At 35.5% G+C, this 18615-nt stretch overlaps 1 protein-coding gene across 1 annotated transcript in view; it reads right to left on the bottom strand.

The window, feature by feature from the left end:
• Window positions 1–244: 244 nt before the first annotated feature.
• The window catches only part of GPC5 (glypican 5), a 584394-nt gene continuing 566023 nt past the window's right edge, over window positions 245–18615 (bottom strand). Inside the window, exon 8 of the mRNA XM_058858548.1 lies at window positions 245–402. Within this exon, the coding sequence (XP_058714531.1) occupies window positions 245–402 (158 nt within the window). The remainder of the gene's footprint in view (window positions 403–18615) is intronic.

Genomic DNA, 18615 nt, shown 5'->3' on the forward strand with positions numbered 1-18615 from the left:
CTTATTTTCAACATAAAATATTAAAAAAGAAAACATGACTTTTTATGACTATACAGATGTTTAAAAAAAACACAGGTAAAATATCACACAAAACTCTTCGTTAATATTCAGGGTTAAGATCACTGCCTGATCTTATACAAGATACTACAAATATTGCCGTATTCACCACATCCCTTATTCCAGGCTTGTGAGTGGGGATAAATAGATGACAATGAGATACATATATCAAGCCATAAATAAGCAGTTACCAAAGACTGAGAAACAGTATTACCAAACTAATCAGCATAAATGTCATATAATCAGCCATTGCTGTACATCCTGCTCCAGTTGTGTCTAAAGTGCTGCCATCGTTGGTTTGATGGATTTGCTTTACGTCACTGAGGTTCGTCTTGTCTGGCATCCCTGCTGAGACAAGTAAGAAAATACATTATGATGCATTCCTTGTCACTACTGGCAACATATTATAGCTAGAAAAAAATTAAATATCCTCAGCACACAGACCGTCACAGTTTGGTTTCTAATTCTCATGTTACTGCCAAATTCAAATGCTTTATAATTGCATCTAGAAATACACACTGTACTATATCGCTATTAATCGTTGAAAGCCCTTCTGAGGTCTGCCAGCTCTGAACAAAGTTGTTCTTGTAGAAATATATCTCAACAAACATTTGCAGACTGAAGTGAACAGTTTTGCAAGTCCCAGTAGTACCTAAAATTCCACTGCTCACATCTTTCTTGGATTTGAAGAAAAAAGGAAATAATTTAATGTGAAATTTCTTGTGTCTGGGTCCCAGTACTATTGCAAAGTAATGTATAACTCATGGAAGATATGCAGAAAAAAATAGTTGTTGCTATATAAAACCTCCATTTTGGCACAATTTAAACAGACTTTACAACATTATAAGGAAAAATTCTAAAGCTAACTTTAAACAGGAATCCTTTTACTGAGTTCCCAGCTGGATATTTGTACTTTTTTTTTTTTTTTTTTTTTTTTTTTACCATGGTAAATATTTCTCTACCTCAAAACAGTACTCTTATGGAACTAGGATGTAATAACACATTACATTTCCTCTGCCTGGTTAAACATTGGAAACAGAAGGTCTTGGAGACACACTGAATTTTGGTAGCATTGTCAGCTGCTTGTATCTGCTATACATGCTTGTAGACTGTCTTATCCCATAAAATAACTTGTGGCATGCCACTATCAATCAAAATTAACAAGTCTAAATTCAGTGTTATTACATACAACAAATATTGACATTGTAATTACACCGAGACTGAAAAAAGCTTCATATAAAGCACAGTCAATATTTATGTAATTAGGTCAATACATATATAATTCAGAAGGTAAACTCTACTGCTGGAACAGCAGCATTAGAAAGAAGCTCAGCTCTACTGAGCTGATATATTGATTTTACAGTCTGAGTTTCTGTATCAGTATTCATTGTTTAGGTGCTTCTTTCCTTTCTGTATCATTAGGAAAGATGAATAAACTTGTGAATCTTTTTTTCATTATTATTATTCAAAGTGACTATAGCAAAGTATAAATATTTTAGTCATGGTGTTATCTTGTTTGTTAAGCTGGTTTAACAGAAGCTACAGAGGACAGCCATTCCTAAAAAAACAATTTTTTTTTTTGGTGCTTGCATTAAAAGTACTCTTTTCTCTAAAAGCAGCTTGAAAGCTGCTTTTTGTGAACTTCTGCTCTAGGTACTCAAATATCCTTCCTGCAGCCTTGAAAAAAAAACAACATTAAGGGAAGAGTCAGCTAAAGTCAAACATGCTGTCTGAAAGAATCTGCTGGATGCTTTCTGAAAAAATCTGCTAGAATGAATTAATCTTCTCTGCTGCTGTACTAAGCAGTGGACCCTGCTATTTCATGTGGATTTATCAATCCCATTCTCTTGCTGGAATTTGTGAAAATTAGCTGTATGAACACAATGCAAGTGAACATACAAGAAAGAACAGTGACACAACAGACGGTGAGAGGGAGGGAATACAACTTTTCCTCATCATGTACTTTCAGTAACCTGTGTAGAAAAACAGTCAACCAATGACTTCACTGAAAGTGTTTTGAGTGGAATCATCACTATAAAGGTGTATCAAGGGTTTTTTTTCAGGGAATTTTTTTAATTTGAGCAAAAGAAAAAAAAAAAAAAGCTTTCATAATTTCTTCAGAATTTTAGTGACGTCTTCTCATATTTAAAAAGACTAATTTCAGTAGACAGTGAAAAGTTCAACTCTCGCCTACACAGCAAAGCAGTTCAGCAAGTGCTACAGGTATAACAAATTAGATTTTTCCAGTGTATTTACAGATATGGTATCAGAGCAGTGAAATATTGGATATTATGTAAGTTAGTACATAAATGATAAAAGCTGATTTATATAAAAATGAAAAATATTCTTGGATCTTACAATTGAAGAAATAACCAGCGTCCACCAAATGTGTTTTGAATCTGAAGACGATGTGACTAGATAATATTCAATGACTGGACAGTCAGGTGTAATTTCTAGTGAAAATTTAATTTACAGTTTGTCGTGGTTTTAAACCAGTAACTAAAAAATTACTTATTTCTTGCTGTGAGATATGGATTAGAACAAGAGCAAAACAGGCTTAAAACTTAAAAAAGGAATAAAGAATTTATTAACAAACTACAAGAACACTAGAATAAACTTCCAGAAAACCCTTTTACCTCCCACCACTTGACCATTTCTTTGTACACATGACAACACAGAGACAAAAAAACTTTAGAACCTTGGTGGTTAAAAACAGTCCCAATTCTTGCTAGAGTTTTTTCATCAGTCTTTGTAGAGAAACAGAAGTCTCTTTCTGCCAATCTATGGAGTTTCTCACAAGAAAACTATTTTTGTTATAGTTTTCTCTTTCTCTAATGCCAGCTGCCCGGAAATCTGTCCTTAGAGTTCACTCCTCCCATTCCACATCACTCCGAGGTGTGTATGGGTCAATGAGTCTAGGGATGTCATTTTAAGGATGAGTTATTCAAAGGCAGAAGTCCTCTTCATCTGTCTCTGTGAGCCTTCCTGGAAAACAGTTTTCTCTTTGCCCCCCAAGGCTTCAAAATCTTCACTCTACCCATTTCCAGCAACCCACAGTATCACAATTACTCTCTCTTTTCTCAAAAGTCCACACTTTGAACACTCTATTCCTCCCATACTCTAGTCATTAATTAAAAGAGTCTTTTAAACTACTATTGTCCATCTCCATAGCTTTAACAGAAAGATATTTCAGCTGTAAGCACCTCCTTATTCCCTTTTTCTTATTTAAACTTAACTCTTCCTCACTGTTTTTGGTGGTTCTATGATGTCTTCTTCATGTTGATTGTCTCTCTTTCCCTGTCTTTCTGGGAAAAATCTGTACGTTTATCCAGGTAATAAAAGAATTAAAAGCTTTAGAAAGCTGCAAGAGTTCCTGGTGTCAGGTTTCAGTTTAGCAGCAGCAGTAACTGAGCAGCTCTGCTTTCTTTTCCTCCCCCCCCCCTCGTCCTCTGCGGCCTTGTCCGGCCGGGGGGGGGGGGGGGGGGAAGAGGAGGATACAACAGGGCCTTGTTACCTTCTCAAAAGCTGGAAACAAAAGAGGGCAAGAGATCTCTGACTGTACATCTTAAGGGGGTGTTTACAAGTTGACTTAACTTGGTCGAGAACAAACTAGAACTAATGGTCGAGACGTCTGTCATTTCTTAGAAATGACCGATAATTGGTCAGGAGGAAAAACTCCCATCAGCCACCAGCAGCTTCAACCTCCGTCTCTCAAAGCTATCTTAAAGGTAAAGCTACCCCATGACACAGTTTTATAGAAAGTAGAGATTTCTTTTGATGAGAATTGTTTTCTTTCCAGCCTCAAATGAAAACTGCAGACTTTGGAAGTTCCTATGAAAGCAGTGATTAAAAAAAAAAAGTTCAAACCTACCTATATACTTTACTTTGATCAATCAAATGTTAGAAATCATTATGTATAATCTCTGATCTTAAATGAATACAGTGTTGGACTTGTGTAATCGTACAGCAAACCTGTCACATATTCAGCCTCATAAGTCTATGCCACACTGACTTATTGAGGGAAGAAATCCAAAAAATATGTAGAGATATCATCTGGTGAAAAAATCACTGAAAAGGAAAACATTGCTTTAAAATAGCCTCTTTGAACAGAACTGTGCTATGTTGCTGGGGTCTTTTTAGATAGTTCTAATAAATATAACTATAGATTTAATTTCTGCACCTAGGCTACCTTTTTTATTTAAATTAGTAGGTTCTGTTGTCCATTATGAATCAGAATTGAAACATAAATGCCATCTTTCATATATCATAATCTGTAACAGAAGTGATTCTTTCCTGTAAATGAATTTAACTTTCATAGTTCACAGCATTCTTGCAATGAGAGATATCCAATCATTTTTAGCAGAACACACCAGAAATAAAGCAAACTTGTTTGGTTTTAGTCTCCTCATATGTCTGAAGATGGACTTAGTTACAGAAAAGGCACTTAAGTTTTTCCAAGTATTTCAAATTATCTCTGATAAATATCTAGTTTAGTAATATAATCATACTAGAACTAATGTTTTGACTGGAAAAATGGTAAAATTCAGAAGTCTGCTCTGAGACTCAGAGGGATTTTTTTTCCGATGAAATTTATAATTTCAGCAGAGCAGAAGATAAATAGCTTGGGAATTATAATCCAAATACCATGTTTGCGTAAGTCTGCATAAAGCAAAGCTGACAAGTATCACAGACGTGTCCCCAGCATCAGTTCTCAAACTGCGTAAACAGCAGCAATTTAAAGCATTGTTCTGCTCTGGTTTAGAAAAATATAATCATCAAATAATTGCCACAAACATTGTGATTAATATTACAGCATCTCATTATATTATAATAGCTGCAGAGTATTTCTAAAGCTTTTTAGCATGTTCTAAACATATTTAAACATGTGAGAGGTAATGGAACTGGCAACTTTGACAGCTGATCTGTTGTGTTCTCCAGAATACCTACAGCTACAACACAAATTCCTTCCAGTATTCAGCAAGAACCTTTAGCCTTGATTTGAAAAGTCAAACCTATAGTCATGGGGGGTTCTCATTTGACAAGGAAGTGTTCTATGGAGGTTGTCAAAATATTACAAAAATGGGCTATGACTTTGGGGCAGATGCTTGCCTACCAAGGGCCATGCTGGGACTTTAAGAATTTTAAAGGTTTTAAATCCTCTGACAATAGCCTTTGAAACCAAACCAGAAAATGTTTGTGTGAGAGAAGTCTAACCTTAACCACCTTCCTGTATGATCTTCTGTCTGCTGAGCAACACAGAACTAACAGATTTTCAAGGAAAACTGAAGGTGCCAAATGAGCTTCTGTCAACATCACCTTGGACACAAATCCACACAAGATTTAGAGAAGAGGAAGAACTGGATTTCTCTTTGTGCAATATTCTTATGATGTTCTGGAAGTTTCAGAATATAGCCTTAATGGAATCAGATTTTCCTACAAGCCTTAAATATGAAGAAAAAAATTATTTTTAAAGGATGGGACAATGTTTTACATGGAAAAAGTTGGAATACTTATTTTAAAAGACAGCACTGTGAAGCTACAGGCAAAATTCTTCTTAGAATAAAGATAATTATTTAAATAATATGTAATAGAAATTTCAGGCTATTTTAAAGTGCAAACTGTGGAGTAAAACACTGATAACTACATGAAGTTTTGTTCCTAAATTTATGAGAAGGATCATAAAGAAACATTAATTTATTTTAACCAAAAAAAGGAGAAAAATAGGTATTTATTTTGTATTACATTGAATTTTCATTTCATAAATTGACATATTAGTTCCCAAAATATATTATTTGATTGGACAATATTTTGCTATCTGGAATTTTTTTAAACTTCTAATGGCTGTCTCCTTTTATTTCACTGGAGTTTTTTCACCAGGTTTTACTCCTAACTACTCAATATCATTAAAATGTTTCAAAACATATCCATGCTAACTTAATCATAAAGCTTTGCTTAAATACCTCAGAAATAGTTCAGTTTATAGATAGTAGTTCCTATGAAAACTTCCATTTGCTACTTTAAAAAATATTTATAGATATTCCTCTACAGAACAGTAGCTATATGAGAGAAAAAAAACACTGAGTATATGGAGATCATTCTACAGCTGGTGTATTTAAGCCATTACTCTTAAATATATTACAGAATATTTGTGAGTATCCAGTGCTTAGACAGAGAAGTGGAAACCCCTATTATTATTATTATTATTATTATATCAAAGACTTCCATGTGAAGTTCATGCGATGTTGGCCATGAAATCTTAATGAGGGGACGAAATGATGTGTGAAAACTCATTCATGAAAGGTACCTGGAAAAGGACTAATTTCTGGAGGTTGCTTTCATATTTTTATGACTCCATCTATATTTGGAAAACCTAAGGGATGTTCCTACAGGAAAACACATGCTATATGCCCTTTCTATAGTACACATAGAGCAGTGTGTGTATTCACTTTCTTCAGGAATAAGTTTTTATGATTTAATGCAAATTTTTCCCTTTCAGTTGCACAGTTTAGGTGAAATGGAAAAGAGCAGTATCATTGGAATGGATGAGAGCAGGGATTCCTCCCAAGCTCAACAATTCTGTGATTCTATAAATGTTACAAGCTTCACAATTCAGCACTAGTCACGAACAAACAATCAAAAAACCCCACTGGATTTCATTAACACATAGTACAGAGGGAATGAACCTGCATTTCTTTGCCATTCTTTGACTACATAGTGAGAAAAATGAGATATTTCTGCTGAGAATTGAATCAACCTAGTAAGTGTATATTTCCTTTATTCTGTACAGTTTTCATTTAAGGAAGGAGAAATTACCAGTTGATTCACAAAGGCTAAAGAAATGTCACAATTTCCAAGCATTTTTCCCATGAGACTTTGGGGATCTTTATATTTTAATATTAAATAAAAATAAATTATATAGCATTTTACATGTGTTTGCCATATATGAATTATAAATCAGCTTACTTGGGTGAATCTCTTATACTTCAAACTTGTCTTTCAGTGAAGCCCCATTTGCTACAAGATTCATGACAAAAGAAAGAGTATTCAACTTTATTAATTTAGAAAAAATAAGACTTTTTCATTATGCAACCTACTGTTACATAAGCATACAAGTAAGTGCTACCCTATCAATGCCGTATCGATGAAAACCAATTAATTACATAGAAAACAGCCTTCACTGATAATGAAATTGCATGATGTAAGACAGTGTTTATTCCAATCAACTGGTGTCTTTCTGTTAGGCCTAAAGTCTTAATTTTGGTGCAGTCTCATTGTGTCAAAATTAAAATTAATATATTGATTTTATATATATACTGTTTGTATCTAGAATATATATGTGCAATAATTATATGTATAATTTTTATATAAATTTGATTAATTTTGACAAAACAGTAATGTCTCTGCTTCACTATTTGTGTCTATCTGTGTCAGTTGCCTGATGTTTGGGAGGAAAATAAATATAGTGAACAATTAAAATAATCAGCCAATTGGGACCTCTAACTTATGGCATATAATGATTAATGTTTGTCTTGGACAATAGGGAAATTTATTATCTTCATAAAGTAGAGTGAATGTTTCTCATAAAGTCTTTTACAGCCCCTTTACCTTATGCAAAAAGGAACTAAACCAAAATCAACAAAAAAAACAAAATGAAAAGACAACCCAAGAAGTTAAAATGTCCTTACATTTTCTCAGTTGTATGAGAACACTTCTAAAAAGGAAGGCCAGAGGCCTTAAAATAAAACCATTAAAAACATTTCAGTACACTTTTTTAAAAATCACACATAAGTTCATACTTTGGCAGAGCAAAATTTCATCTGTTTGCTGTGTTTACACAGTTCAGTTTGTGTCAGAAATGTTAAGCAAGTGTGAGCACCACCCCAAATTCAGGAAAAAGTACCATTATGTTGCCAAAGTGATGAGCTTAAGAAAATAATACGAGATGGTTTGTAAGGAGCAAATTATTCCAGTTCTTGGTATCTGTAGAATCTACATTTACACCTTGGGTCCATTTGGTTAAACATAGCTGCCTACAGGCATTTTAGGTATAGGGAAGAAAGGTAAAACATTTGGCATACAGCTGCTTGTCCAAAAGCAGCTTGATTCTTATAAAACCCTTTAAAGATGTCTTGGAGTTCTTAGAGCATCTCCAGTGACTTTTGACCCTTCTATTTAGACAGCTGAATGAAAGTTAGTTACAGCAGCTTGCATTACAGTGAATGCAGAGAAATAAGGAAATACAGACGAAGGTGGAATACTCAGATGTAGATATTTTGTCTGAATTTGAACAGACAAACCCTACACTTAGTTACATAACAGGTCCAATACTGAGTGACCAGTGAGTGTTTTCCAATCTAGCCCCTACCATTATGCTTTATATCTTTGATGGAAAACTAAAACTAAATGTTGAATCATGTAGCTGTGGAAAATGGGTTACATTTTAGAAATTTTAGGTAGGAAAATAAGTAGTAAATAATAAAAAAGTGAAATAGTGATCAAGTTCATATTTTTTTCACCTGTAGTCCTATATTTTCACTTTTATACCTAAACCCTTGCCTTTAATCAATTCTGGTTTCAGTATCTGATGTTGAAGGGCAGGATCAAGGGCTGCATACTGCCATGAAAATAGCCAATATCTGATGTGTGCAAACATCTATGAGAAGCCAGTGCTTCATGAAAGTGTTTCCTTTTAAAGTGCAGAAAGCATCATTGCAACTACATTTCCATAGTTAAGTATGTGTCCCAGAAGGAGATCCTTCAGGAGAAGGGCTGCTGAGTGGCTTATGCCTGCTATGCACAGGGACAGCAAATACCTAGGAGAAACTGCTAAACAAACCTCCTCTGCATGGTACAATGCCTTGCATGTCTTCTAAGCCACACACAGTGATCTCCCACGCTCCGAGATCCAGTTATCATTTTGTTTGTTTTTAGTTCAAAATGTCCGAAATAAATATGAGGGTTGTGCTGCAACCCACCAGGTGGTGTTTTTATAACATGAAGCTGAAGGAACACATTACAAGCTCTGGGATATGATATCCAGGCAAGGGAAAGTGTTTGAAAATAAAAAGCTTGCTGTTGAGGGACTCTGCAGGGCAGAGAAACCCAAGCCTTCAGCCTTCTGGTTTGTGTTGCCTCTTGGAAGCAGTCCCTGGAATGAATTATCCACAGAACGTGAAGTTTATTTTGGAGTGACCAAAATAATTTTCCTTGATGCTCAGCCATGGAGTGAACGAACGTTCATGCAATGTGTGTAAGAAGAGCTGAAACCAGGAGATAACTCACAAGCTAAGTTACTTGACAGTGTAGATATAGCCACTGAAATCCCTTAAATCTGGAGTGTTGCTTAGTATCATAGGAAGGTTCTATAATGTGATATAAAACTTAGCAGCAAATTCTCACTGTCTTCATGTGTCTCACTTCTGCAACTGGCCAGTCATTTCTTTCAGTGAAATGCAGTCACTGAGTTTTCATTGCTGTTCCTGAGCAACCCATGCAACCTGTATCAGATCCCAAAGAGAACTGTGAGTACCAAAAAGCTGAACTTGAGCTGTATGCCACATGATGATGTCACAAGAGAGGTCATGCTCACTTAAAAGCCAAGACAACTGCATAAATATGGAAGAAATTTTCTGTAATATGTAATAGGTGCTTCTTTGGAGGAAATAATTTAATCTGAAATCCTTTTTTTTTTCTTTTCTTTTTATATCCTAACAGTCATTGTAATAATACACAAACCAACACATATAGCAATTTTAACTGTACAGGGAATATCAAGATGCAAGTAATCTCACAACAAACAAAGGAATAGTATTACTGTTATAGTTAGAAGTCAATTAAGAAACCTGCCTAATGGTATTAGCTAAGAAAATTCTGCATGGTTAACAATATATTAGGAAATGAATTCATCAGGTTTAACTGTGCATATTTTTTGAAATCTGTATAAACATGAAATAGAGTGTAACCAATGATCTTACCATAAATCTGGCGAGTCATTTTTACTAAAAGAGCAGCAGACATTAAGTCTCTAGTCCAGTACTTGAAAGTTTTCTTTCAAAGTTGACAGTGGCATTTGTTTCACATTATACATTAATGAACTCAGTATTTCCATTGAGAAAACAAAGCTTTTACGAGTTAATGTAGCACAAACAAATGGTCACAAACCAAAACATTTTCATTTGTTTCATGTTCTTAAGAATCAGAAAGTTATAACACCATTTGTTGAAATAGCTAATATGTACTTTTTTGACTTGTAGGTCAGTTTTAGCTTAAAGAACATATATGTTAAAACTATATTGCTATAATAGCAAGTCTTAGGTGTCAAAAAGACTTGGGTTTGTTTTCCAGACAAAGATCAAAAATAACTATGTCTGAAGTAGAGAACCATAATAACCTTCATTAGATCTATCCCTATTGCTTTCTTGGGCCATAGTTTCTAAATCCATGTTCATTATAAGACATGTTCATTATAACTTCAAGGCTCTAGGGTGCTGGAATCAGCATTGCCAATAAAGCCTATTTTAAATGAAGAAATCCATCTTTTCAATCCTTTTCACTATTGAAGGAGTTTTAACCTTTATCATTAACCTATGCAAAGGCTTTTTAATCAATACAAAATTAAAATAAGGCTAAAGTCCCATAAATCAGTCTGTGTAAAAGTAAGCAAATTCTTCATTCTCTGGATTTTCATGTGATTACTACTAGTTTCCTTCCTGTGAGTCAGATGTCCAGATGTCCTATATAAATTACTGTCCTTTGAAACAGTTTACCCATTATTCTTTTATATTATTATTTATTAAAAAAAAATTGCTGTAGAAGATTTATAATCAACAATTCTGGTATACACAAAACTACCATATAGAAGAATAGAAAAAGAGATGAATTTGAACTGAAACTCCTGAAATTAATGTGTAAACTTGGTTTGAGGAAGAATGTTACCAGTTAGGGTCATTAAAGAATGAAATGGTTTTCAATTTTTTTTTTTTAATCATTCACATTCCCCTGATTTATGGTCCAATTTCACTGGAGCTGATCATTATTCTATTGTTTGTCTGGATGCTAAAATGAAAGTAGAAAAAAAAAATCACTACTTTCTGGAAAATAAATCTGAACTAAAAATATTTCCATTGTCAAGATGTTCAAATAACTTGGAAGTTTATTCAGGTCAGTCTACCTAGAATTCCAGTCATTCCAGTCATTCCACTGTGTTAGAAGAAACATAATCTGTAGATTAACTTAATCCTCAAAATACTGATACATTAAGTAGTTCTTAAGTTTTTCTGAAAGGCAAATTTAATTACATATTTCTACAATTTAAAACTATTTAAGGGAGAACTTTTTACAGTCATATCCTTATCATGCCTGAAGGTGGGAGACATTAAACTCACCTGTTGCCATGCAGTGGCACATTTAAGAACCACCCCCCTCTTGTGAACCTGTTCCCAAAGGTGAGTGATTAGATCTGTGATTTTTCTTGATGAGCTGGTTTTACTGCAGCTTGAGCTCACTTTTAGAACCACCCCACAGTGGGATCTAGTAAGTGTTGGGAAGAGGAAGAAGAACAATGCTGTTATAATTTGGAAAAGTATTTAAGCTGTCAGCTAACCATAACATTGTAATACACCCAGAAACAGACTAAGAAAATGTAAAATCTGCTGTTGATATCTGACTCAATCCCACATCAAAGACTGGATTACTGACTAAAAAAGGAAGTGTGGAGCAGTTAAGAAAGTAGATGTCATTGTCTCCATTCCTTCACTGTAAACAAAAGCACAGTTTGTCTCCTTATAAATAAAAATGCAACACAGAGATTCTCTTCAGTTGCTGCTTTCTCTTCCTCTTTCAGTTTACTTTTGGTTCCACAAGTTTTAACTCAGCTGCTATGTTGAAAATATATCAAAAGCATAGAACTGAAAAGAATAAATTTTCCAATATCTTCTTAGAAATGCATTTCTAATCAGATTATGAAGCTTTAGAAACCACAGTTTTTCACAGAAATTTTTCCTGATTTTCATTTAATTTCTGAGACAGTTCTTTCTGGCAGAGCATATCAATTCCTTCAGGCAAGATGAATGTCAGTTATAAATTCAGTGGTGCTTACTGATGAATATTGATCTGCATCCCTCAGAGTGTTTAGTGTTATGAAATGCCATAGGAAGTCTTGTATCTCAGTGCATCCCACAAGTACAAGATCTTTGATCTGCAGTCACTAAACATAAATAGTTAAACATCAACATATGTGTCTTTAAGTTCAGAGATAACCACTGGGTGATTCAAAGAACCAACCTGATATCTGCAGCAGTTTACCTCTCCCTAGGAGAGCTGGCCTTGCAAATCCATATAAATATGTAGGTTTCACACAGATATACAACTCCAATTCAGCAACACATAAGTAGTGCTGCTTCTGTTTTGCTCCCAAGCATCCATTCCTGAACAGAAAATACCTGCTCTGTGCTCCCACAGCCTAAGAAGGCTGACAATTGACTGGCTGTGGTTGACTGCCTCGAAGAAAGAAGTTACCAACAAAAGCAAGATATCAGTCTCTGGGCTAGCAGCAATGCGAGTAATGTAAAAACAAGTCTAAACATAACATGTCAGAAAAAGGAAAAGAAATATTGAGGAAAAAGATTATTTATTTGTTTCCTAGATTGGTAGTGTGGACATATGGGAAGCCAAAATAAAAAGAAAACCTACGTGACTTCAACAGTTTCTTCTTAAAAGTATGTAAGTCAGGCTTGATTCTTTCTTCTGAGTGCCCATCTATGTTACCTCACTTAATTAACCTAAATATAAACAAAGAACCAGAACTGCTATTCCTGGTTAATTTGATAATTTTGATATGTTTTCAAAACAGGATTTTAGTCACAACACAGCTCTTCAAAGAGAACAGGAAAACAGACAGATGAGAAACAGCTGAACTTTCACAGTTTAAGTTTTTAGCCTGAAGATATTGATCCAAGAGAAAAAGAATCGAGTAAATAATGGATGAGGGCTGAAAAGAGAAAAGAGAAAGGTGACCTCTATTTAAAGTAATTCTGTGCGGACTGTAAGTTAAAGACACTATAGGTTTGCACTTAAGTTGAGCTGTGCCATTGTCAGTGAGAAGGTGTGTCAAAGTGCAAAAAATGCTTTTTCCACGCATGGGTGAGTTATGAGAACTGAGGAGATACACTGCATCAACAGACTAAGACCACCTCCTCCACCCACTCCTGCTTCCCATGAAGCATCAGCATGTGGCTAAAGAAGGGGAGATGGTAACAGCAACCTTGGCAGGCAACATATTCACCTTTCTCTTCTTTTAGATGAGGAGAAGGAAGATTGGATTCAGATCCCACAGACAGTGCAGCAGAGAAAGTTTTGCCAGAAGCCTCCACCCAAGTCTACAAATGTATGCCAGATTACCTGAGAAAAATAAGTGACATGTCGCTAAAGGACACAAAATAATTCACACAAACACCTCTCAGTGTCAGAACAGGAAAGAAGAAACTTTATTTCCTGACTCCAGTATTTATAGATTCTCAACAATGACCAGGGATTGGATAATTAAGTTACCACCTTCCCAAGCACACTGGTCATGCAAAACGTCCATCAAAAGAAGTTTCTTAGAAGGAATGTGATAAACTACTTATGTTTATAGAACTTTCATGGGAAATTAACTAAAACTGTGAAAACATTACCAGAAGGCTTTAGGTTTCAGGGCGACAGTGATATCCCAGGGTTTGTTACCCAGAGGTTTTTTTAAGTTGATGTGCCTACCTTAGCAGAAGTATCATTTCTTGGTAATAGTAGGGAGGGGAATAATTCCAATGGGATATGAGCCTGTTTAAAGCATGAAAGCTCCTTTGGCTCTGAAACTACTTTTGTTTTCAAATAGCCTTCTTCCAGAAAATGGCAGCTGAATAATGAGATGACTGCTTTACAGACCACCACAGGTTTGCTTTTCAGTCTGACACCAAGGATTTGTGATTTAATGGAGAGATTAAAGGTCATGGCATAAATTTGGGTGGTTGTTCACAATGGAGAAAGCAAAACCTGGTTCAAATTATACCTATTTCTAGCAGTACATACAGTTCTGAAGTCAGGCATCTTCTCAGGGCAATTTGATCTTTCTCTCTTAAGGAGCTCCAACTGGCAGCTCTAAAGAAAACTAGCATATGTGTAACGTGAAGAATTGGAGTGCCTGGATGCTAAAGCAAAAAAATATGAGCTCAGTCTACAGGGAAAAAAGCCTCCATCTTAAAAAAAATTGACTTAATACCTAGATCTTCTCTTACACACTCAAGTGTTAAAATAATTCCTTGTTTACTCTAAAGCATTTGATTTTGGGAAGTTGATTTAGCCAAGTTAGGTTTTGGTTTTTTTTTTTATTTTACCAATTATTTAAAATATTTAAATATATTTAAAAGCTTTTGGCAAATCTGACCACAACTTAAGGTAAAGCAGCAATGGAAACATTAAGAAAAGTAGGCTACTATCATTAACATCTACAACCACAGTAAGAAGACCAAGGCTGAACATACACAAGCGAGATATTAGTCATAAAATAATGGAAATAATTACATGACTAAAGAGGTAGAATTGGAACAGAATGAATGAATGAACACATTCAAAAGCTAATGTAAGTTAAACAACAATGGAAATTCTCCAAAAATACTTCAGCAGAATAAGCAGATGAGTTAAACTGCTGAAAATGTTGAGTGTAGGTTTTTAATAAGTCAATAAAACTAGAAGTCTGGGAATGTCATGTAAGCTTAAGTGGTAATCATGACATCTCTTCCCTTGTGGGGTGCTTTCTTCCTAAGTGCCCGCTCTTTTCCTTCAGTCTTGTGGATGGGATATATCATGTCATGCTTCTCCTCCACACAGGAGGAGTTCTAGGACACGTTCAGCATGCTCCAGTCATGCTCCAGCAGTTTCCACAGTTGGCAGGGAATGGGTGAGCAGCAGAGACTCCCAATGTTTGCAGCAGGGAGAAAAGTATCAAATTGCAACACCCTCCCAGATATCAGATATAGATGGAGTCTCCTTAATTTGCCAAGGAAGATATCAATAAACAGCTCTGATTTTGGGAGCAGAGCTGCAGAAAGGTGGAAGACAGGATTCATTCTTCCAGGGTTTACTGCTCTGTCTACCTGGGCACTGAGTATGATCCTAGCACAGGCTTGTGGGGTGCAGTCCTTAGCACCTGAGAAGTCCTGGGTTGGTCACTGAACCAGTTTCTGAGTACTGCTCAATCATACTAAAACAAATTGAGGTATTGAATCAGACTGAGGTCCATCCAGGAATACCAGTCAGGAGCAAGATCAGGAAATTGGGTGAGAAACAGGACTGGAGAACAGGTTTCCTTCAACTTTGGCTTGGGGCGGTTAAGAGGAAAGGACTAGAAATGATTGTATCTACAGGACAGCTCAGGGAAGGTCTAGGTGCACAGAACAGAGCTGCCATGGGGCTCTTGGGCCAAGAAGGGATGGGTGGGAACCAGAGGTGAGGCCAGTCAGGGCCATCAAGGCTTGGAAGAGGGAACATGGTTAAATCTCAGTAGCAGCTGTCTGAAATTAGTTCTTAATTTGTGTGATTTCTTCAGACCCTGAGATCTCATCTTCTTTCCAGAGGGTTGCCTGATGCTGCATAAGGCTCTTGTTCCACTTGTGCCTCTGAATAGGGCACAGGCAGTGCAGTTTGGATGAGCAGTAGGTACAGTGCCCCTCACACAGCAGAAGTCTCCCTCCATTCCTTATGGTGCAGGCAGCCATCTCAGCCTCTCCCTCTGCATTACGGGCTTGAGAAGAGAGGCTGCTAGTTACAAAGGCAGACCCAGGGAATTCCTGCTGGGTTTGGAAGCACGTGCCAGTAGCTGGTAGGGCACTCTCTGAGGAGGAGCTTACAGTCTTACATTGGCTTGATGATTCCACCAAATGGGCAAAAGAACACAATCCTGTAAGGAGATGCCTATCCATTTGAGGAAAACCACTGTAATTCCTCGCATTTATGCATAACAAAAGATGATTTCAATAGCCTGTTTAGTCAAATACATGCTGATATTGTCACTAAAGTGTGCACCTGCCGCTTGATCCAATCATCCCTTGCTGTAGTCTGTGCATTCCTCAAGCTTCTCTTTAAACTATTCAGTCTAGGTCTGACTTGTAGTATGACATATCTTTCAGTGAGATTAAAGAGAGGTGAATGTGTTGTAAATAATGTCATGCCTGTTGCTTGATTACTCCCAGCCTTTTCCATGGGAACCTATTCCTTAGTTCAAACCTTAAATTACCTATTAAAAAAAATAAAGAATTGAGATAAGACCATGCAGGCTTCTACAGGTAACGTTTTACCACACTAGTATCAAGCATGAAATTGTTGTAAACAAAATAAAACAAAAAATCTCAGTTTTTAAAAACATAATCAGGAGTTACATCCCTGTTACAAATTTTGCTTGGTGGAAAATAATCTTAACAATATTACTTTATCTTAAACAATTAGGTACTAAATTACTCTAAAATGAGTTTTCCTAGGTAACACCTCGTCTGAAAGACTGAGTATTTTAAACAAATTGTGTAAGTTTTCTGCATTCTCAAGGATGTTTTCTGCTTTCTGTGACACATCAAATAGTATAAATTTAGTAATAAAGTAGTTAGTTTTCCAGAGGAAATAAAGAAAGGTGTGACATTCATAATGCTTGAAAAAATTGAATGGTGTACACAGAGTGAAAAAAATTCCTAGATGTTACTAAAAGCAGAGGGGTATCTTGCTGTTTAAACCTTTTATTGTCACAGTGATCAACTTGCCAGATGCAAACTATTTTTAGTGACTTTCTCTGCATATGGAATGTGGAAGCATCAATGAAGGAGATTTTTACCACACAGGTGGTCTGATTTAAAAATAGACAGTGAATAGCTAATATATTTAACACCATATATCAATAAACATCCAAAGGAAGTATGATCAGACATTGTTATAAAATTCTAATTTTAAGGGCCGATTTAATTCTAAATGTAAAAAAGCTCATTATTTTACTTCTATATTTAGTGAATTGAAACCTTGGTATTCTTTTAAAACCCATCAGTAAGAGATTTTTAAATTTAATTTGGCACATAGAAACCTCAAAAAATAAAATATTATAGATGCATTCTATTTTGACTGTTAAGTTATTTAAAACTGCATTTTGTTTTACACTTAAACTGCACCACCCAAAGTAGCATGTTAGTGGCAGTGAGTCGGTCTCATTCAGATTTTTGTCTGTCAGGGAAAGGAGTTGTAAATGGGAAAATGGAGACACAAAGACATAAATAATTATCCATTTCCAAGCATATTTTCAGATGACACATCTGGGCTGTGTATGGACGTCTCAATACGCTAAAATTCGATGGCCTGCACTATGCACAAAATCAGACTAAATGATCAAAATGGAATCCTTTTAGCTATAGACTTAATAAGCTATGTGCAGATTGAAATCCTCTTGAACTGGAATTAATACTTATTAGCCAGACTTTCGCATTATCTCTTCAACTGAAAACTCTCTAATTATAGGAAATCAGATATAAATGCTCACAAACAGGATTGCCGGAACTGGTGAACTTGACTTGACCAGAGTCAGGAAGGTAATTTTTAATTCTTGGATTGTTTTGAAATATTTTTTCATTTTTCAAAATTGAAAGTAATGCCAACATTTTCAATATGTATTTTTTACCATAAATTTCTTACATTTACACATTTTGCCATATTTTGTTGAACTTTTATAATTTGCAAGTGACAATCATCTTTTAAAATCTCTTATCACAACAGACAGTTTTGTCAGGAGCATTTTTGCATCAAAATGAATTCATAACTTCTAAAGAGATAAATTCCTGAAAATAAGGCTTTACTAGCTGAATGCTGACAGACACTTACCTGAAGCACTACACTCAGCACTGTCCAAGTCCCCAAGCACCACCTAGGCACTAGAAATTCTGTACCTTTTCTCTTCCCCATGCTTTGTATTCAGTTGACATTTTTCAAAGTGCTCCTCTGTGCAAATACTTTCCCTGGAAAGATATTGTACCTCTGGGAGCGCAGGTGATTTTTGCAGGTTCTTTATTGGTGATAAGAACCTGAGAAACAGATGATTAAATATGAGAAGCCTTCCTCCATGACTATTGTGTCACTGTTCTACACCTTTCTGTCTGTTGTTAAAGGAGTATCTTAAAATAGTTCATGGTCTAAATGTTCAATAACAATATTAAAATTACAGCTAGGCTGTGCTCAGCATTTTTGCCCTGCAGAGTGATTATGAAGGAATAAAACACAGCTACCCAAATCTGCATCTCCTAAACCACAGTTTCAGCTTGTATAGCAGAAGGTATGCAATTTATTACTACTTTTTAAGTATCTTTTCCAGTATACTGTGGTCCCAGCGTAACCATGATTTATAACCTATCCCAGGTTTTCTGAAACATTTGGCTTAAATTGAAATGCAACTAGAGGTGATCATTTGGCTTAAGAAGACTCTATGCTAATATGTAATTAATTATTTTAGAATTCTCAGGCTTGTTTCCAGATACTTTGAAGGAGAAAGAAACAACCACC

Source organism: Poecile atricapillus, chromosome 1 (assembly GCF_030490865.1).
Source record: "Poecile atricapillus isolate bPoeAtr1 chromosome 1, bPoeAtr1.hap1, whole genome shotgun sequence".
Lineage (NCBI taxonomy): Eukaryota > Metazoa > Chordata > Aves > Passeriformes > Paridae > Poecile > Poecile atricapillus.